At 43.6% G+C, this 23,027-nt stretch overlaps 1 protein-coding gene across 1 annotated transcript in view; it reads left to right on the top strand.

The window, feature by feature from the left end:
- Positions 1-23,027, top strand: part of RPS6KC1 (ribosomal protein S6 kinase C1) — a 518,969-nt gene that overhangs the window by 352,387 nt on the left and 143,555 nt on the right. The window contains exons 12-13 of the mRNA XM_086927875.1: positions 2,669-4,270; positions 4,542-4,631. Of these exons, the coding sequence (XP_086784001.1) occupies positions 2,669-4,270; positions 4,542-4,631 (1,692 nt within the window). The remainder of the gene's footprint in view (positions 1-2,668; positions 4,271-4,541; positions 4,632-23,027) is intronic.

Raw genomic sequence — 23,027 nt, forward strand, 5'->3', positions numbered from 1 at the left:
TGGTTACCACCACCCTTTGGTTGTCGGTAAAAAATGAATATTTTGCAACCATATTTCGGTTGCAAAACATTCATACATTCCATTGCGATTCGGTGTTAGGAAGGGATGGCCTAGGCACTCCCATTCCAAATACTGAATCGCAAATCCAAATTGCAATTCGGTAACAGGTTACAGAGTAGCAGTTCAGCTGTTGCACATTTTAAAAACCTTTTGGGCCATTTGCAACCTCAAAATAGGTTTTGTACACATGAGCCAATAACACTAACTTGCCAGGGTGATACCCCTAAGTCGTTAAATTAACTTGAATTCTACACACTGGCAGCTAAGGTACGGAGCAGACTGGATACATTTAGAGAAAGTTGTAAATTATTTATGCAGTAGCAAAACAGTAATAAAGACAAAATGCCAAACAATAAAAATCCCAAACTGAATTAGAAAATCAGAGTAAAAGTTTAAGAAACAAAATGACATCAAAATGAAATAGTTTAATAAGGGGAACAAGAGATAACAATTGTTAAAATTTTAAGTAAAAAATAGCACCAAAAAGCATTAAAAGCCAATATTAGCTTCGTTTTGTATGTGTCAAAGATTTTACTTTCTGAGTTAGTCCTTTTTTATTGTGCTCAGAATTATTTTGTGGTGCAAGCTTGAAGGTGTATCCAAGGAAGGAATATTGAAATTGGACACCTTTGGTTCGAGATTCCCATGACGGCTCTGGAAGTCTTGTAAGTCCCCCAAATTTTTAAGACCCCACTTTTCAGAGTCTGGAGCTGTTCCTTTGGGACACATTTAAGGCTCCCAGAACCTTAGGGACAACGCTTAATGCCAAGGACTCACTCCAGCAGAGGCCATCAGCAAGACACGTTCAGGTTGAGTTGGTCCTTGGAGTTTACTTCTTTGTGGTAGGTACAAGAGGGAGCAAGTGCAGTCTTCCAGGCATCTCTCATGCCGCATCCAGCATGTCCAGTCCTCTACCTATCTTCCGCAGGTTAAGAAAGGGTTCTGACCAGTTCCTTGGAATGCAAAATTTATGGTTGGCTCTAGCTAGTGGGTATGGGTGTCTCCTGGCTCCTCCTGTACGCAAAGAGTAAAAGTTCCCTGGGTCAATCCTACACACTTTTTCAGTAGATTCCTGTTTGCCCAACTACGTACAATCCTACAGTGTCTTTCACTCCTAAAAACCAACATGGGGAAACCCTTTCTCCCTGATGCAGAGCTCTTGGGTTCATCTAGAGGTATGGGGAGGGAAATGAGCAGTTCCCTCTCCTCTGTCGACTCCAAACCAGTTCTGGGGTGGGGCTTAGAGACAAAGGCATTCCCTTCTACATGTCTCTCCTTACACTAAACTCTGAGTGGGCAGGATTTATATTTCCTCCTTTCAATTTAATAAAGTTCCTGTGCCCACCCCAACTGTCCTTCCTAGGCTGATAGGGTTTAAATTTCCCACAACCAATTCATTATGTCACCACCTTTAAGCCACTCTTTCACTTTGATAGTGGTTTCACACCTTATTAGGGTCAAGCACTTCTTTGGCAACTACCGGACGGCTAATGCAAATTAGCCCCCAGGGTCTTCAGACAGGCAGGAAAAATGAAACGTTCTAAAAGCTACCTTTCCTAAATATTTACTAATATTATAACTTTACCTAGGAGTTATACGTTTAATAAATATGAAACGTAGTCTTTGAATGACTATTTTAGCCATTTCCCATCAAAAGTTAGATCAAAGTTTAGAATACGTACTTTGACATTGTCCAGGATCCACCTACAGCCCAGCTGGTGAAAATAGCTTTCGATGTCTAGTGACTTGAGGAACATACCAACTTTAATTTTGCACATGTCCCTGTTTTAAATATTAGGCACTGTACCTTGAGAGTGGAAAGGTGTACTTATGGGTGACCTATTAATATTTATAAGCAGGGTTTCCTGCTTTTCAAAGAGTTAGCTTGACAGGTGTCACTGCAGGTTTTTAGGCTGCTGCCATCAGGTTACACAGGGTAGGCCTGAAGCGTGTTTTACAAGCCTACTCTGTGGATGGCTCAATAGATGCTACAGTCCATTGACAGCATTTATCTTTCAGGCCTTAGGTTTATTTTCTTCACCCTATACTAGGGCGTATAGGCAAGTTAAAACTGTCAATTAGGGGTTAACCAATTTAACTGCTTAAATGAATGGCAAAGGCACTTTACTCCTGCTAACAGGGGGGAAAGTGCAGAGTTAAAAATACAGCAAAAATAGGGTTGATAAAAAAAATCAGGGGTGATTGTGCAGAAAAGGCAGGTTTGCAACACCCTTAATCTGTCACAATTAAAAGTTGTCTGTATTATCCGAACACATAAATGTATTCATGCATAAGTGATCCATTAAGTTAAAAATATATATATATATATATTGTCTCTTTTTGTTCTTCTGGAAATGAGTGTTTTGTAACCAGTAAAAAGTATTTTAAAATATGAAACTGTACAAATGAGCAACAGTTTGTGATTTCTTCTAACTGGTGTAGACTAGTGATAGTGTTGATGTAAGTTTCACTATTGCAAAATGACCCTGCACCGCAGCTTTTAAATACACTTGCTCTGAAGTTTATAATTGCTCCTGATTTTGTTGATCTAAAACTGTATACAAAAACAGTACTTTCCTTCTAATTACTTTCTTTTTCTTGGATGTAGGTGGCAAGTTGTGGTCCTACATCAGTAAATTCCTCAACAGGAGCCCACAAGAAAGCTTTAATGTCCATGAGGCACCCCATTTAAATTCTGCCGATGGTTACTTGAAGGCTGTGACTCCCAGTCCAAAGGACACTGGTAGCAGCATTGACTCAAGAGAAAGCGGGGGCATGCTTAAAGTGGGCCCTTTGCACAGCAGCCTCACTGCTAGTTCTCAAGATGACAGCAGCACCCAAGAAGAAGTCCACCGGGGAAGTTCTCTGAAGTGGGCAGAGTCAGGGTCAAGTTCAGACGAAGAATGCACTACAAGTTATCTAACACTATGCAATGAATATGGGAAAGATAAGATTAAGCCTGAGTCTTTGAAAGAAAAGCCAGTCCGCAGGCCTGCTGACAGTGGGGTCTCGATCAAAGATATAGGGAGCTTGCAACCACCACAACACTCGGTTGACAATGGCCTCAGTTCTCCATTTGTATCTAAGGACCTAATGCTGTTTGCTGGAGAGGGGGACTCCGAAGTTACTCTTCCCACAAAAATATCTGACTCGTTGACCATGTCCAGAAACAGCCCCATGGAATTATTCCGAATCGACAGTAAAGACAGCGCCAGTGACCTCATGAGCCTTGATTTTGGAGAGAAATTGAATAGTTTAAAATCTGAAACATTGAAGCCATTCATGCCTGTACCAGGTCACGAAAGCAGTTCCAGTAGCCTCGAGGCCACCGTTGAAATAGTGGACTTTCAATGCCACGACACAGTAAGCAAGAGCTCGAATGACTCTGTGCCAGTGATATCTTTCAAAGATGCTGCTTTTGATGACGTCAGTAGTACCGACGAGGGACGACCGGACCTACTGGTCAACCTCCCAGGTGTATTAGAGCAGCAGGAAGCAGAATCTGTGTGCGAGCCAAACGCGTTTCCAAAGATTGACTTTGATGCCTGTGAGAGCCGACTCTTAGGGACCCCAGATGTCTTACAATTAAACCATAGTTTAGAAACGAATAAAACTCAGGAAGTTTTTGTTAGCTCGGTTATGCAGGAACCTAATATTTTCGTTTCTAATGAGGTGTGTAATATATCGCAAAGACATTCGGAGGATGCTTTGGGGACAATGCTTGCTTCTACCAGTCCTGTTTGTGCTGACCTTGCATTAGATGGTTCTGACCCTAAACTTCTAGGTCTTCGGACACATTCAGCGCCTCCGGCATTGATCGCTGCCGACACAGATGCAAGCCTTAGTTCTCTGCACTGTAAAGAAGATGGCGCTGGTGCAGGGCCTTCAATCATGGAAGTCCCATTTCTTTCTGTAGATAGAGCTGGAGATCCGGTTGACGAGGAGCCTGAAAATACATTCCCATTTGAGGCCAAAGATGAAGACCCCAAGCCCGCATGTTGTGGCGGAAGCGCACAAGAAGCCGAGAAGGAGATCCATCAAATGTTCCAGGACCTTGACAAGAGATTAGCACTCACCTCCCAGTTCTCCATCCCTGAGGACTACATTCAGAGATGGGCTGCACAAATTGTCGTAGCCCTTGACGCTTTGCACAGAGAAGGAATTGTGTGCCGCGATTTGAACCCAAACAACATCTTATTGAATGATAGAGGTCAGGAACTTTTGCAAATGCATTTCTTTTTAGTCGCTGTTGCTTCCAATTAACTGAGGAGGCGTTTTATCTTGTAATTAGTATCTTCATTTCCTGTCTAGAGCTTCATTATCAGCGCCGCAAATTCACCCGCAGTAATAGCTTCTAGTACTTAATGATGCCATTATTCTTAATGATACTGTTTTTATCTACAAAAGGAGTAATTACAGTTCACTTCTGCAGAAAATGGAAGGGAAAAATGTTTTGATTTCTCCTGTCGTTTTGTTTTTAGGACACATTCAGCTAACGTATTTTAGCAGGTGGAGTGATGTGGAAGACGCCTGCGACAATGATGCCATGGAGCGACTCTACTGCGCCCCAGGTTAGATCAATCGCCGCAAACGTTTGCCTTGAAAAGTCGATTAGCAGCTTTCATTTCCCCTTGTAGCTCGGATGACATACTTTTATTCCTGTTAATGCAGTGTCTGATATTCAAAGAAATCTTGGTCCTGTCATGCAAGAGACTGTTCATAATTGAACCATTGTTGGGGCGTAAATGGTCTTTTGTGCTGCACAGAAAAGAGAGATACAGAATCATGGCAGGACACAAAACCCGCCTTTAGAAGCCACTCAAGGACCCCCCTGGCCCTTAGTTTTACTTAATACAGTTTGAGTTTCCTTTGTGATCACTGGAGGTCAGGCCTGTAATGAGAGGTTCAACGCTGCCAAAGAAAGAGCAGATATGTTCTGGGTTTTATTGTAAGATTACAAAAAATGTAAAGCAGTCCTAATTGTCATCTTTGATCTTCAGAAAACATTGAGGTTTCAGAGATGTAACAGTAGTTTCTGAGATGCTAGGACTTTTCTTTTATTTTTTCTGCACCTTTCATGTCCCTTGCGCAGTTTAATCTATAGACCTACTCAGTGATAGCAGTACTCGCACTATTCTCTCTGCAGTCAGTGTTACTTAAGGAAACGACACATTGAAAGATGCTCTGCAGAGCAGTCACCTGAAGACTATGTTTGTTCAAGAAACACATTTACATCAGAAGCCCTCCTCAGAGAACCTTCCAGCTATTAATACCTAAGCCGAATAACTTTGGCTAAATTGAATAGTATGATGAGGGGTGAAATCCTGAAACCGGCCCTAGGATGCTTGTTTACGGTCCAGGGAGGACCTGGATTGGCAGTTCGGGCTGGACTGTTCCCATGAGTCACAGGGTCAAGACTGATTTGCATATGGCCAGGTATAAAGTGGAGAAGTGTGACTCAATGGAGTGGAGAAGTGTGGCTCAGTGGGTGGAGAAGTGTGGCTCAATGGTTAGAGCAGCAGACCCTGATGCAGAGGTCTGGCCCGGGACCAGGGTTCAATTCCTGACGTGGCAGGGTCTTGGGCTCATTGTCTGCGGACTCGATAATTCTCGCCTTGTTGCCTACTCTAATCATGGGGTCCCACGCTGCAACTCTGGGCAATAGCTTGCTTAATCTCCACAACGGCCCCTACAACACTGGGATGCCTGGCTTCACCTTGGGGGTGCCCAGGAGGGGCATCTCACAGGGAGAGCCAGGAAGGATTCCACAGCGTTATACAGCGCCGGGACGCCCCGGTGATGGGCAGCTGTGCGCTTTACAAGTATACTACATTTACATTTAAACTGGGGTGGCATGGTGAGCAAAAGAATGATGGATTTAACCCAGATCTATTGACTGGTGGTGAATGTTTTGATTTGTTCTGCATTCTGTCGATCAATTGTGTGTCTTTTACTTCCACACCGTAAGTGCGCCTTGTATGCCCAGACGTGGGTCCCGGGCTCACTGTGCCACTGATTCAAGCTATCCTGGTTAATGAGGGGTGAAACCCTGAAACAGGTCCTAGGATGCTTATTTCCAGTCCAGGGAGGACCTGGCTTAGCAATTCGTGCATACTGGACTGTTCCCATGTTGGCACAGGGTTAAGACTGATTTGCATATGACAAGGTCTAAACTGAGGTAGCATGGTGATCAAAAGAATGATGGATTTAACCCAGGTCTCTTGACTGGGGATGAATGTTTTGATTTGTTCTGCATTCCGTCCATCAATTGTGTGTATTTTGCTTCAACGCCCTAAGCACGCCGGGTATGCCCAGACATGGGTCCCGGGCTCACTGTGCCACTGGATTCAAGCTATCCTGGTGATTGAGGAGTGAACCCCTGAAACCGTTCCTAGGATGCTTGTTTCCAGTCCAGCGAGGACCTGGCTTGGCAGTTAGGACTGGACTGTTCCCATGAGGCACAGGGTCAAGACTGATTTGCATATGACAAGGTCTAAACTGGGGTAGCATGGTGATCAAAAGAATGATGGATTTAACCCAGGTCTCTTGACTGGGGATGAATGTTTTGATTTGTTCTGCATTCCGTCCATCAATTGTGTGTATTTTGCTTCAACTCCCTAAGCACGCCGGGTATGCCCAGACATGGGTCCCGGGCTCACTGTGCCACTGGATTCAAGCTATCCTGGTGATTGAGGGGTGAAACCCTGAAACCGTTCCTAGGATGCATGTTTCCAGTCCAGCGAGGACCTGGCTTGGCAGTTAGGACTGGACTGTTCCCATGAGGCACAGGGTCAAGACTGATTTGCATATGGCCAGGTCTAAACTGGGGTGGCATGGTGAGCAAAAGAATGATGGATTAATCCATATCTCTTGACCGGGCGTGAATGTTTTGATTTGTTCTGCATTCCGTCCATCAATTTTGTGTCTTTTGCTTCTTGAGAATATAAGTCATTGATTACCTCTCCTGGGTTGCTCCTTCTTTTGGGCTGAACATCCACCATTGACCTCTCTCACTGATTAGTTTGTGTAGGAAATGAAGCCTGGGGTGCCTTCATTTCTTCTTCAGGACTGGAACTTCCACTATCTTCTAACTGAACTTCAGATTCAAACACATACATCCAAGAACACATTCTCATTATCCTCATGCATTCACCTCTTCTCGTTATTCCACTGTGACTCACTAACGTAATCTTAACACGCTAAAGCTGTACTCTAATTCAATTTGCATGTATTATGTTGCTGGGCTCAGACCATCTTGAAAGAACTTTCCCCTGTAATACTTTTTGCAGTTAGACTAGATCTCCTTTCTTAAAACTTATTTTTCTGCATTGTTCACTCATTCTATTAATCATGTCGCACCTAAATGCTTTAACATCTCTTGTTATTTTCTGATAATCAATCCCAGAATCACTTTCTACCTCAGTTAATTCTGTTTATTTTTTTTCAAACAAAATCAACCATAAAAACAAAGTAAATAAAAACATATATGCACAATAAAACTGAAGTTAGACACAATATTTTAATCTCTAAAATCATAATCCATTCAGGCAACAATATTAGCATTGATCTTGAAAAACAGCACAAAAAACGCCAACAGAATAACAGATCAGAGGATTTCAAGGCATAAATAATGTGAGTCTATAAGATCTAAAACCAGCAGATCTCAATAGAGGTGTAATAAACCACTTGTATGCAGTTTTTAAAATAGCCACAGATACAGGTACAGTGGATTAGGGTGATCACAAGGGTAGAGATCAAGAGATTCAAGTAATTTAGCCCTTAGGGAACATCAACATATAATAGGCAATGCCCATTCTGAATACGGTAAGTGACTCAAGTTCATAATTATCTGAAACCAGACAAAGATACAGCTCCCTACCCTGTGTTGTTTTCAGCTAAAAAAGATCTAACAGATGGTCTAGTCAACTCTGTGCAATCTCTTGTCAGACTTCCATGCCATAAAAGGCATCCCTAGACCATTTTTATCCATCATCACAATAGACTCTGGTGACATAAATAGACCTGGTCTTCCTAATTGGGGACTGATATCCTGAATGTATTTTATCCACAGGGATCTTAAATATATATCACATTCCAAACTATCCATGATATGTTCATGTTTAAATGAAGCAACAAAGTTAGTCATGGTGCACCCCTACAACAGAAGCTTAGTGGTGTCCTCCGATAACATAAACCCAGTTCTTTGTGACAAATAAAATATGAAGTTTTGTGGGGGCTTCAGAATCCACCTACAAAAACTATTTCCCTCAGCTTTTAGGCTGCTTGTGTCAACATACTTGCAACACGGCTCATGATACAAATTTGCTTCTATATATATCCAACATGTGGTTTAGGAGCTTATTACCTAGGCGAGTGCCAAAATTGGACAAGGCTCCCTGTGACTAGAGAAATCTCAGTCTTCATGAGTGTAACACATCAGCATAGCGGATGAGCGACCAAAGACAACAGCCAAGAATTAAGTTTTTCTTTGATGTCTGCGTTTAATATGAGGGTCTAGTTGTCGAGTCATAGGGCCAGGGGCTAGGGCTTGGTCTTAGGGGGTGGAGGGGTGATTTTTCGGGGTGGGGGTAGGTTTCAGGAGGGGGTCGGGTAGTTTTTAGGGTTGCGGACAGTTTTATGGCTAATGGTGGGAAAAAAAGGGACCATTTACCGGGCAGGGAGTTGGGTCGTGGTAGTAGGGATGTAGGGAACAGTTTTTAGGGCTCAGGGTAGGGGGGCTGGGGTAGTTTTTGTGGTGGGGCTTAATTTTTAAGGTTCACAGCAAGGTGAGAAGGGACAGTTTACAGGGCAAGGTGCAGGGACGGGGTAGTTTAGGGATGTAGGGGAACGTTTCTAGGGATCAGGGCAGGGAATGGTTTTAGACTTTAGTGCGGGTGGGGGTTGGGTCAGGGTACTTCACAGAAGTAGGGTACAGTTTTTTAGGGCTCAGGGCAGGGGGGTGGGGTCGGGGTAGTTTTTGGCACGTGGGGTTAATTTTTAGAGCTCAGGGCAGGTGGAAAAGGGACAGTTTACAGGGCAGAGAGCAGTGTCAGGGTAGTTTAGGGATGTAGGAGATCGTTTTTAGGGCTCAGGGGAGCTGGGGTTGGGGTAGTTTTTGGGGCGTGGGCTTAATTTTTAGGGCTCGGAGCAGGGTGAGAAGAGACAGTTTACAGGGCAGGGTCGGGGTAGTTTAGGGTTGTTGGGGATAGTTTAGGGGTGGGGTCAAGGTAGTTTCTGGGGCTTGGGTTTAATTTTTAGGGGGCAGGGCTGGGAGAATAGGGATAGTTTACAGGGCAGGGGTATTATCTTCATCCCACATGCCCCTTTACCACGAAATTGCGTGGTAAAGGCATGCATGGTAACTCCATGCAAACCAAAATCGCTTTCATGGTAGAGACCGCGTGGTACAGTCATGCGTTATTCAGGCGAGCGTTGTACCATCATACAACCCTGTAGAAAGCAGGACATGAATTAATGTAGTGCCCAAATGAGGGGCATCAGGACTATGCTTCTTTAGGCAGTCCTCTAGATAATTTGTATAAAGCCTGAAAAGCTGGGTGCCAAAAAGCACCCCTGCCCTACTCTGTTTGGAAATCTATAGCGATTGGTACATTCACTGGCGGGCCCAAATCTAAACGTTGCAGTGAGATCCCACTGCAAACAGCTCGGAGAATCGGTATTATCACTATTCATACCCATTAGGGCAAGTACGTTCCAGAGCGAAAGTCTGTTCAAGCAATCAAATACTTAGCATAGGTCCATATATACTAGATGAACCCGACCCCTATCACATCGGTGTATGTACTAATCTGAAGATGTAAATCTATATATTGTTCAGTAATGGGCAAACCAACTCTGAAGTCTTACTAGATTTTTTCCAAAATACCCCTATCCTGAGGCCAGACTTGAAATTATTCATAATAATTCATCCAGCGACCTCTACAACAGAGTTTATTAATGGTACAGGCCAGTAGCAAATGGAAGTGGCACCAGGTGCGTTCAGTACTGTGGAGGCAGTATGTGCCCATAAAGTAAGATTATGTTTAAATAAATCCATTGGGAATCTCCTAATGGCCTTGGCTTTACCTGACAGACTCACTTGAATCACCAAGATACCGAAGGGTGTGCTGCATCTGAGGACGCAGACATGGCAGATAACTGTCACTCATTTGTTTAAGGAAACATAGTGGAGAGAATATGTTAATGAAGGGTGACTGAGACAGACATGGTTTATTCATGGTGTTTTGCATTCAGACTCATTGCCTGCAACAGAAATGGGCCTTGAAGGTCTACAGAAAACCCCCAAAGGAACTGCAATAATCCTACAAAGGCAAAAGCTTATCTGATATGTGTGGTCAGTCTTTTCAAACACACAAAAGATGATGGGAGCAATGCTTGCAATTTGTCTATTCATTGGAATCCCTCAGGGTAGCATTGCAACCCATCGTTCTTTGCTCATCGTGCCACCTCAGTATGGACCCAACCATATAAATATCAGTCTTGACCTTGCTCCTGTAACAACCGTCCAGCCCCTAGTTCCAGGCCAGGTGTTCCCTGAAACAGGACAAAGGCAACCGACAACCCGTTTCACCCTGATTGGGGCTCTTCAGTCAGGTGTAGGTAGGTTCCAGTGGCACAGTGGGGACAGGACCCACAGCTGGGCAACCCCTTGCCACATAGGGCGGTGCATCAAACATACAAAAGGTGATGGGAGGAATGCTTGCAATTTGTCTAACCACTGACAATTGCTCAAGGTAGCATTGCACCCTTTGTTTTTTTGCCCACCATGCCACCTCAGTTTGGTCCCAGGCATATGCAAATCAGTCTTGATATTGCTGGTTCGTAAAACAAGCAACTCAAGACCAGGTGTGAGCTGATAGGGCTACTTAAGTCGGTGTGGCTTGGGTCTAGTGTCACAGTGAGGAGGAATCCTAGGTCTGGGCATTCCCTTGGCCACTTATGGCATTACATCAAATACACAAAAGGTGATGAAGAGGATGCTTACCAAAAAAAGTCTAACCACTTACAATTGCTCGGGCTAGCATTCCAATCCACTTTAACTTCAAGGAACAAAATTCCTGTCCCTCCCATATTTGATTGTAACTAAAGAATATTTTGTTACATTATTTTCAATTGGGTGAAATCTTCTTCTCTGAGCACCCCAGAAGGGGCACGCCAGTAAGACTCATGACATTCGATTTTACCTAAGTAGGTAGCTGCATAAGTGGTAAGTTGTCAGAATGATTATTTTCCAGTTCTGGTTCCTTATTCTCCAAGGTTACAGAGGCATTGTTAACAGATAATAGGGGGGCATTACTAATCGGAGCAGGAGCAAGAATGTATTGGGATGAGGCCCCAGGGGGCTTGATGGCATGATCTTTATGTACCGCAGCAGCGCAAGGGGTAGGCACTGAACTTTGAATAGAGTATCCAACAAAACTAAGCTTGGATTAAATTGTAGACAATCTTTCCTTAAGTTGATAAAAGAAACATGCCGCAACAGGCACTAAATATGTTTCATGAGTTAGTCTTTGAGGGCATCGTAATCAATTGTTTCACTGTTGAGCTATATTTTGAGCCAGAACGCCTATAGACGGGACCCCATTTGCTTGTACAGCGGGTGCATGTTGGCCGTAAATTGATGGTGCATATACCAATGAGGTAAGACCTGCAGTAGCTTCATTTTCATCATAGACCTTATGCATATCAGCTTGAACTACGATATCCGCATTCACAGGAACACACCTACTCTGAACCTCCATGGGTTTAATTCTACTGGAGCTATTAATTGAACTGCCCACCTGGCTACTAGTAGCTTTTACAGCATTAATGCATCTTTCACTCTGCACACTTTCTTCATTATTGGCTCCCACTGCATGCTCAAGGAAGTTTTCAGTCACCGTGCCAGGTTGCCACTTGCTTGGGTGATACTGGTGCTGCTTGGGGGGGGCCTTTATTTTATCCATATTTTATTGTGCTTGAATTAAAGCCCCTAATAGCTCAACTCCTCAGCTTCACTTTAGCACTGCTTCTGTATTCTTCTGTGCCCTTGCCCCCTCCCACAAGTTCCCTTTTTCCCCATCGAGCCTCGTTTAAGAAAGTAATTTCGCTACCTCTGAAATAGGACTGACTGAAGGAAAGGTGCCCGAGGCCCAAAAGCCAAGACCTCAAAGTCACCCGAGGGCCCCCGACCCCTAATGAAATTCTTAATTGTACCCAGAGGTTTCCCAGGATGGGATTTGAAACACTGGGGGAACAAGGTATCCAGCAAAGTTTGAAGGGCTCAGACGCTCACAGAGTGCCTGAAGCCCTCAGCGCATCAACCTGTCGCTGCCCAACTTGAACCCTCATGCCCGGTGCTGCAAGCCGCACCTGTACGGCCTCCACCCCTGATCCACACGCACACTGTTTGCCCCACTACAGTCATCCCCACTGCTGGCGGCTGTATAACAAGCAAGGGTTGCTACTGGGCGATGTGAAAAGTTGAAGTGAGGTCCAGAGAAGGGGGCACAAGCACAACCAGCTGCTTCGGCCACTGTGGCATTAACTTCACACCTGGTTTCCGTCACCTTAGAAATTCAATTGGAAATGCCGGAGACACTACATGGGCAGTTTTAGGCAAAGAGGCCTACAAAGTCTTCTTACAACCAATACATCCATTTACATCTGAGTGGGTGAATTCCTCAATAGTTTTGTTAACGTATTCAACTTGACAATGTAACTCAGGATAAAACACGAATGTTTTCCTTTACTTTATCCCATATGTGACAAAAAAAGTGTCCAATTTGAAACTCACAAATTGTGTTCCACTGTCCATTACTGTCTCTTCCATGATTCCTTCCATAGAGAATATTTCCCCCAATAACTCTTTATTGGCCTCAAGTTACACAGTTCCCACCATTCTTATTTATGGCCATTTCGAAAAATAGTCAACAAATACAATACCAAAGCCTTGTGTCTGGGAATCCCCCAAATGGTCCTAAAATATCCATTCCTTACTTCTGCCATGGTCCTTCTGGTAGTACCAAAGGTTGTAGTTCCACAATGCACAGTTTAGTCGTCTTGTCACTCCCACATATTTGCTGCATTCTCTTACCCATCTTTCTGTCAAGGTATTCGATACCCAGGCACCAGAAGCAATCGTGCACTTCTTGAGAATTAGACATTCCAATATGACATACCTTCATGGCAGAGCTAGATATCTTCTTTAACACAAAAGTTGGTATTATCTTCTCTCCTCTATTCCGTATCTCATTCTCAACTCCCTATTCCTCTTGTACTTTGTATTAAACCTTTAATTCACCAAGTATCTTTCGCTCTTCAGGGCCAACCCTCCCTCACTTACTTTTGAACTACACCGAGGGTTGTGTATTTATTCAACTTTATTCAGACTCATCTCTTCCTTAATCACCCCATCACTGTCATATTTACAAGTGCCACCACTTTCTGAAGGCAATTTGGACATGCAGTCCACATGTACATTTTTGTTCCAGGAACATATTCAATTTTATACTGAAAAGCTTGTAAGCACGTCATAAGGCTAGCTAACTTAACAGTCATGGTTCCTTGGCTACCAGGTGGTTGCATTTAAACACGTGACTTAAGGTCTCTCTGTAACATAAATTTAATTCCCCACAAAATCATCCTGTAATGCTTATCATCCCACACACGTTATTCTTTTCCTGTTCCAGATGTTCTGTCCTCCCGCCAACTTCAAAGTTCTAGATCAAAAAAACACTCCTTCCTTACTGCCATCCCGTTGTTTAAGGAGGTATGTCTATACATAATCTCAGGCGGCCAGAACTCAACTGAAATCGATGCAAGCGAAACACCTGGTGATGTTTCCACAGGTTCTGTTATTGCCACCACACATAAATAATTCAATAAATACCTGAGTTTAGCTCCATTTGTTAGGGGATTGTTTCTTATACAATGCTGTATTAGGACAGTATACTACTTTAAAATAATTTGGTGCAGTTGAATTATTGACCAAATCCTCACAGTGCTGTGTTTTCTTTTAAGCCTGATAACCAATTCCTCTGAAGTTATCCAGTGTCCTCCTTCCTTAGCTTTGTGCCTCCAGATATTATTTACAACCTACTCTGAGGTCCAGACTAATCCCAATTTCCTCCATATGCAGCCACATCAACAAAGACGGCCCATGTTCTGGTACATAAATCTTTCCTCGTGTGCCTACTACAAAACTCCAAGTTGGCCCAAAAATATAGCAATTTTTAATTCTTCTAGAATCACTCAAAGTCGACTTTGCATAAATTCTTTCACCATGCATATAAATACACAAGTGCACTAACTGCATTCCTCTCCATGTTAATTTCGGTAGAGAGCAAAGCTTTTTTACCCATTTCATCCACGGGCAAAACCACATTAAGATTACAATGCTGAAAATCATCCTTTCTTCTCTGACTAAATTCACCTTTTTCATTCTGATACTTGTACATACTCTAACAAAAATGGCTTTTTTCTGCACTTGATACAAGATTGGTCTCTAAAATGTCCCAAGTGAAATTGGCTGCCACATTAATAGCATATTGTAGTGCCTGTCCTACTTGCTTCTCTGTTTGATTGGTTCCTCTTTGGTCTGTCTTCCCTATTTTTATGTTTACTGCAGTAATTTCATTCTTAGAATCTCTCATATTCTCAAATTTCTTGCACAAAATGTTCAGGATGTTTAATACCTTTAGTGATGTTAATTTTTGCATTAAGGGTGAGACATGACCCAACCCATAAGCTACTTGGACTTGTTTTGTTCTTAGACTTCATAAGTGCTTGATCCCATAATACTTGATAATAGTTAATGTTTTCAAAGTCACAAATTACTGCAAGCAATGTTAGAGCTGCTACATAGTCCTCACCCCCTAGAACATAATTTATACCTTTCCATTACTGTGTTTACTTCTTCCAGTAATGCAGTTCCATTTATTTGTAAGCATATTGAAATACATGTAAAGCCCCAGGCCTTTTCAATGCTGGTAAATTCTTGAACTGTTGCAACCAAAATCACTTAAGCAGTGTTTCAGAAGTGCGAGTTTCCACCATGCAGTGCAGTCCTCTCCTTCAAGTACATCAAAATATGCCAAATGTACAGGATTCCAGATTTCCCAGTCCGTTGGTTGGAGATTGTAAAAATTGTGGTGGTGAAATTATGCTGAACACTAAAGTGCTGAATGTTAACAAAAATCAAAACAATAATAGTAGTCACTGTTATCTATTGAGGTCTATGAATAATAAATGAACAAAAAGTGTGGTCACTGTTGTAACTAAGGCACTATTTAGAAAAGCAGAAGTTATAATTCACCAAGAGTCAATGGAAATACTTATTGGAGGTGTATCCCCAATTCACTTGCAGCATAGATGGCCACGAAAAACTATGATGGCATTGCTGATGTTTAACCAGGACGCTTTTCAATAAGACATTAGTATGTATGTATGTATGTATATGTTATATCGATAGGGTGAACCAAGCCAAAAGGCATTGGAGTGCTGTACATGGTCAACTGTAAGATTAAAGTTAGTGAGTTACAGGCGAGGAAGCTGAGTTTGGGTTGGCTAATTAATTTTGATATAGTGTTTTTTAATAAAGGGGAGTCTTCAACTCTTTCATGAACAGGAGCAGTGTTGGGGTGGTCTTGATGGATATGGAGATGTTGTTCTAAAGCCTGGGTGCATAGATGGAAAAAGCCTACTGTCTTGTTTTTTCTTTTTTAAACTTAATAGTCCGCAGTCTGATGGTGCACTTTCTGTGGTTTGCAGATAAGCAGGGGTGCTGGTTGTGATGACTTTGGAAATTATGCTGCTGGTTTTGAAGATGGTGTGGGCTGGCCAGTGGAGGCTTACGGGTGCTAGTGTGGAGCCTTGGAGTCCTTGGCATAGGGTACAAGAGTACAAGGGATTGGACAGCAATTCTGAAGTCACATTTTTTACTTTATTTAGAAGAGAGAGCTGGTACCAGGCAGTCTTTGTATTTTTGCAATGTGTTGCATGAGGAAGAGGTTGGTGTCCAGGATAAATTCGAGTGATCTTGCGTACTTTGAGAGTTGGGGTTAGAAGCCTTTGGTACATGTTATACAGGCAGGTTTGTACTGTATCTTGATTGTTGTTCTTGGTAAATAATAGCAATTCTTTCTTAGTAAGATTGAGAATGAGGTAGGCTTTGGACATCCAGGTCTGGATGATGTGCAAGCGTGTTTGAGGTGTTGCATGACTAATGTAGAGGAGACTTTCAAGTAGAGTTGTGTATCATTGGCTTGTTGATGATTCTTCATGCTGTTATCTGTGAGTAGAACACCAAGAGGCTCCATGTAAGGGTTGAAGTTGACAAGAGACAATATGGAACCTTGGGGGACTCCATATATGAGAGGGATATTTTGTAACCTGGAGGTGCACGTGAGAAAACTTACATTGGGTGGAAATGTAAGAGTAGAACCAGTGAAAGATATTTAGAGCACATCCCATACGCAACTCAAGGGAGCTTATAAGGGTGGGATGGTCCATTTTGTCAAAGGCATTCGATCGGTCCAGCAATATCAGGAGGCAAGAATCATCTTCACAAGTGGTCAAAAAGACATTGTCTTCAATGTGTAAGGTGGCAGTCTCTGTGCTAAGGCCTAGTAGTTGTGCAGGAGATAGCTAGCTAGTGTTTGACTTGCCCATTTCTGCAGGGTCATCCCCAGACTTTTTGCCTTCACTCCTCCATTTTTGCTGAGTTTGTTTTTGTTGACCTTAAGACTCTGTGCTCTTTACCACTGCTAACCAGTGCTGAAGTGCTTGTGCTCTTTCCCCAAAATATGGTACAATTGCCTTATACCTAATTAGCATATTTAATTTACTTGTAAGACCCTGGTGAAGTGGCACTACATGTGCCCACGGCCTGTAAATTAAATGCTACTGGTGGGCCTGCAGCATTGATTGCGCCACCCACTTGACATTGCACAGCCTGTGTGTGCATTTTAAAGTTTAAAGTCGACCTGGCCAACCTTCCTTTTTAATACATACAAGTCATCCATATGGTAGGGCCTGAACAGCCCGAGGCCAGGATGCAATGTATTTAAAAAGTTACGTTTTGCATGTCCTGGTAGTGAAAACTCTTACATTCGTTTTTCACCACTGTAAAGTCTATCTCCCCTGGAGCGTCCTCCACAGCCTAGGTACATGCAAAGGATCACGCCACACATGTAGCGTGTTATTACAGGTCTCTATTCCTGAATTTGCAACCTTTAACTGAAAATTCTACATCCTGAATTTTATCACCCACACACTTGCGACCGTGTTCTATGGAGTCCGCCAGGAACTCAAACGGTCCCATCATCTCTATCTCATAAGACACTACATCTCCTATAGGATTACATTAGAGTTGCATTATTATATTTTATATGTAATTTCCAAATGGGAAGAGATAACTAGTTCATATTTGGCGTCGCTGGAATCTCAATTTATAATCATACCTCATGTTGAAGTCAGATTTTAAATTGCAATTCTGAAAATGCCACTTTTAGAAAGTTGCAAGCACAACAAGATGATGGGCGGAGTGCTAAACTTTTCAACCACTCACCCCCAGTCAAGTTATCTGAGTTTAATCCATCGTTCTTTTGCTCACTATCCCACTGTAGTTTGGACCCAGTCATAATAAATCAGTCTTGACCCTGCTCCTCTTGGAAACAGTCCAGCCTGAACTGCCAGACCAGGTCCTCCCTGGACCGAAACAAAGCATCCTGGGACTGGTTTCGGGGTATCACCTCATATTAGCCAGGCTAGCTTGACTCTAGTGGCAGAGTGAGCAAGGGACCCACATCTGGGCATACTCTTGGATACTTAGGGCGAACATAACAAACACAACATGATGATGGACGGAGTGCTGAAACTTTTAAACCACTTGCCCCCTGTCAAGAGATATGAGTTTAATCCATCGTTCTTTTGCTCACTATGCCACCCCAGTTTTTACCCAGCCATATACAAATCAGTCTTGGCCCTTCGCCTCCTAGGAACAGGCAAGCCCGAACTGCCAGCCAGGTCGTCCCTGGGCTGGAAACAAGCATCCTGGGACCGGTTTCGGAGTATCACCTCCATCAGCCAGGCTTGCTTGAATCCAGTGGACAGCGAGCAAGGGACCCACGTCTGAGCATACCCTCGCCTGGCAGTTCGGGCGGAACTATTCCCTTGGGGAGCAGGTTCAAAACTGATTTTCATATGGCTGGGTTTAAATTGGAATGGCATGGGGAGTAAAAAAACTATGGATTCAGGCCCAGATCTCTGTACTGGTGAATGTTTGACATTGTTATGCAATTGTTCTTTTTGCACTTTAAGAAAGTTGCCAATTTGTTGCCTTAATGTAATGTAATGTAATGTATGTGTTCTTGTAAAGCGCACTGCTGCCCTGAGGCATTGTGGCGCTGTAGACCGCTGGGGAACCCATCCTGGCTATCCCTGTGAGATGGTCCCTACTGGGTATCTCCAAGGTGAAACCAGGCATCCCCGGCAAATGTGGGGGCCGTTGTAGAGATGAGGCAAGCTAATGCCCAGAGTTGCAGAGTGTGATCCCTAGTTAGTGTAGGCACCGAGGCGAGAATTATCGAGTCCACCGACCCTGGTCCACGACCCTGCCGGTCGGGAATTGAACCCTGGTCCTGGGCCGTTCTCTGCTTCCGGGTCTGCCGCCTCTAACTAGTGAGCCACACCACTCCACCTTAGACATTTGGTGCCTGAAGCCTCTCTTGTGTGACATGACTGGGTATAACCAACAGACTTTGTGAATTCCCTCCAGACAGTCACACAATAGTGGGCTTAGGTGGGCCTGAATGGGCCATCTGTTGGCAGGATGAGTGGGCGGAGCTTGGCACAGCTCAACTTTCAACTGAATAGCCTGTGCTCTGCCGCCATCACATGAAGGGCCTAATGGCCCCACATTGTTACTGCAGCCAGCTTGGAGGCGGTGCAGGGGACATCAAAGATACTGTCTAGAAGTCTCTCCTACCTTCCTGAAGCAGGGCACTAGTGTATAAAAAAGGAACTTCAGATACCAACTCTTCAGTACTCTTCTGGATTTAGGGATGTTCTACCAGGAAGAAAGACTGCAGTGCTTCTACAGGGACAGCCACTCCGCTGCAGTTACTGCTCTACAATGTACTGCTCCCCTGCTGTGCTGACCTGCTGCCTACTTGCCAGGGGAAGAAGAACTGAACTTGCAAATTCATCTAGAACCAAGGACTGCAGAGTGACTCAAAGGGCTAGTCTGTTGGCCTCCTGATCTGAGCCTCAGGGACATAAAAGACTCACCAACAGCTCCTGGACCTGGCTTCAGTGAGTTCCTGACCCCCAAATGGTGCCTTTTAGGTCCTGGACCCTTGGTGTTGCTCTCGAGCTCTTGAAATCGAGATTTGGGCTCGTTGTGACTGCTAACAGAACCCCACCAATCGCTCGGAAAATCAGCAGAATCCGCCGTAAGCCAGTCTTTTCACAATGCAGCATTGACAGCTTTTGGGGGGGCACGGTGTGGGGGGGGGGGGCACCAACGCGAAGCTCCAGACCGCCTGTCCGGGACAACCGGCCTGCACTTCACACCACGCTAACCACTGACTGCAACTCCCTCTTTGCTCCCAGTGACCCTCTCCAACGCCAACAAGACTATTGGCACCCACGCTTTATTGCAGATGGCCTGAACTTTTGCCTTTATCCCGGTCTACAGCAACCACATATCCCTAGGTGATGCTTTATAATTTTAGGTTCTATTTTTACTGTATTCTTTAGACATTCATAACTCCAGTTCTACTAATTTGAATTTTTCATTTTGGTCTCGTTTTATTCACTAAATTAAGCTGTATTTTTCTTACCTGGTGTGTGATCTTTTTGTGTGATGTTTTCACTATTTTACTGCTTAAAGTGTTGAACAAATACTTTACATATTGCCCCTAAGTTAAGCCTGACTGCTCTGTGCCAGGCTACCGTAGGGTTGCACAAAGGTTAAAGTTTGTGTTTGCCTGTGACTTGACCCTGAGAAGAATTGTGGTTGTTGCTTGAAAAGAGTTAAACCCAGTTCCTTGCATCTAGCACTGATTTTATCTTGGAGTTGAACATACAGTTTTTTCAATGATATTGCAGATGAATGCTACGTGAGAGATAGGCTAGTAGTTGGGGAGGTCATCTGGATATCATGGAAAACATGCTTGTGCGGTGTCTCATTGTGAGAATAAACCGAGACATGAACATGGGAGGGTAATATTGATATTCGGTGTTAATGCAGCATTGGCACAAAATACATCCAAGATCACGTCATGTATGCATGATGCCTTTATCCGCTGTGCTATCTTCAGATGCACCTTGACCGTCCAGTGCTTGATGGCTCATGGATGAATATTATTGTAATAATAATTTGCAACCTTACATCCTAAAGTCGTTGTAATTGTAGAAGATCTTTCCAAACAGATCGGTGCCTTGATCCTCAGTAACTGGCTCGCCATATGCTCAGATTCTAGTATTTTGCTTAACTCGTTTCCAATGTTGTATCGAAAGATGCTCAGCAGACCAGGTAAGTGGAAGACAACGTTTATTCAAGAAACAGAAGCCCTCCTTAGACCACCTTCCAGCTCCTAACACCTAAGCCAACCAGTGCTAGTCCAGTTGAATAACAACTCGTACTATACTCCAGCTCAGAGCAATCCATCATATCATTATTCCACCAACAAGTAGAAACAACGTTGCCGCAGAAACCAATGTCTTAGCATTAGGTTGTGTGAGAAATCCTCCTGGCCATCGAATGTGATAATGGCTTTGATGTTTTTACACCCAATGCTAGGAGCATTATACTAGACTTATTCCTGTCATTCACCCTCCAAATTCCAGCAAGGCCATCTATTTGCAGTGGTCTGCTCGGGAAGATCCACACCCTTCAGCAAACAAACCATCATGTGAAGTTGGCAAAGGTTCTTGTGTTAGAGCAGCTAGATGCTTTAATATAATTTACAAAGGGCTTCCAAGAAAGGTTACGGACAGGAAAATCTCAAATTTCGGGGATCAGACCGTGACTGTTCATGCGACAGCTCGAACACCGAAGATCAGCATTGGAAGTTCTCCATTGGCTTCCAATGCAGGTGAAGGTAAAATTCTGAACATTTTGCACCATCCATAAGACCTGCTTGAACAACAGACCTGAACTTTTGAAAATCCTCACTCCCCGTTACCTCCTTTTTATGAACCTATAATAATCAAATTTCCCACAGATGTACCAAAGCGCTTTCAGTGTGAGGCAGATTGCCTCAAACTTTGTAACCTCCAGAGTTCACCCTGTAACCCCACCCACCACTGGCTCTGAAAACATCTGTACACTGAGCCCCTCAGACTGCTGTTCTTCTGGAAGCCTGCAGGAATTGATGACTGCAAAACATCTGAAACGACACCTCTTGTACACCTCCATCTGTTGTAGCACTCTGGACTGGCTCTAGAGTGGAATTGTGCTCCATAAAACCTCTAAATACTCGAGTATTCATATGACATGCAACTAGTGTTGTGTGTTCTTGAGCACTCGTCGTTTAAACGGCAAATACTGTACTTGAAGAGGATGTTGAACGGATTACCGAGTAGTCAACTGCAATCGTGGGCATTCGGGCCATTGCCACCATAACTTGTTTTAAAAGTCGCCCCAGCTACTGTATTCTGCCCCTTTTCCCTTCGTCTGGAGCGCTCCAGAAAGTCCTGAGCATCCTTGTACCTCTTTGCTCATTGGGATGACCAAAGGCATTTGGTTAGGTTGTGAAATGAAAGCTGCTTTGTTTAATGTGACCATCTCAGGGCTACCAGAAGAAGTGAGGCCTCCAGCAAAGATGTAACACTAACTCAGTCGCCATTTATGTAGAGGTGAGCCTTTAACCACAACATATCTATCTGCATTAGGCAAAAAGTGAATTTCCGGTTTCTCTTATGCCACACTTATTCCAACACATGGCCATTTTACTTGGAGTGGGAGTTGATTTCCAGTCAAATGCAATTAACATATTCTATAGTGGAACATCTTGAAAAGCTAAATGTTATAAAGTGCTCAGAACAGTACGATTGATTTACGAAGAACTGGGAGCAGGTCTCCACAGCTAGGAGCACCTTGCATTGGCATTAGATTTAAATTATTTGTGTGTGGCACGTATATGTCTATAGAATAAGCCTGCTGTCTAACTTCCTCTTTAGTTAAAGGATAGGTCTGAATTTTTACTCACCAACACATGCTGTCTCTAAGAAGTTGTCCATTTGCTACCATTCCTAACGTGTGCTTAGTAAACCCAAACAGAAGGCTTCAACCGGTCAGCCAATGTATGAATAGAATTGCAAACTTCTTCCGGAAGTATTTAATTTTAAGTTTGAGATGTATGGCGCCTGTGCCATTCATGGCGAACATATTGTATTCTGTATATAGTCTAAGGCGGCGCTCTTCATTCTTTTTAATGCTGCGCCCCCTCAGTATAAAAAGAAAGCGTTGCCCCCCACCCCCTGGATTTTTTACAATTCTATCAAATTTCCAATGTTTCTGGAGGCGGGGAAATTTTAAGAATATTTTGAGTCCCTTCCCTGTAGACGCATACTCCCAGCCAGATATAAATGGCAAAAGATGTTAGTAATTGCCCATTAAAGTGCCTTACTGTTGATCTTTTTATTCAGTTTAAAACAAAGCTCTGCTATCCTCAGGATGCTTCTTTTAACCAGAGCCTGACGCCCCCCGGGATCAGTTAAGGCCCCCTAGGGTGCCCGCCCCCTAGTTTGAAGACCTCTGGTCTGAGGGATAGTGTAAGGGGTTGGTTCCGCAGCCATTGGCTACTTTGCAAGAGTAGCTCGAGTAATTCTCAATCACATCATGCATCAGCCCCCAGTGAAGTACGACGCTCTGACTTTTGTCGTTGTTGTTGCTGCAGTTTTGTATAGCGCAAACTAGGCTCGAAGGTATCGGAGCGCTTTACATGAGCACCGGTTGC

The sequence above is a fragment of the Lissotriton vulgaris genome, chromosome 6, assembly GCF_964263255.1.
Source record: "Lissotriton vulgaris chromosome 6, aLisVul1.2, whole genome shotgun sequence".
Lineage (NCBI taxonomy): Eukaryota > Metazoa > Chordata > Amphibia > Caudata > Salamandridae > Lissotriton > Lissotriton vulgaris.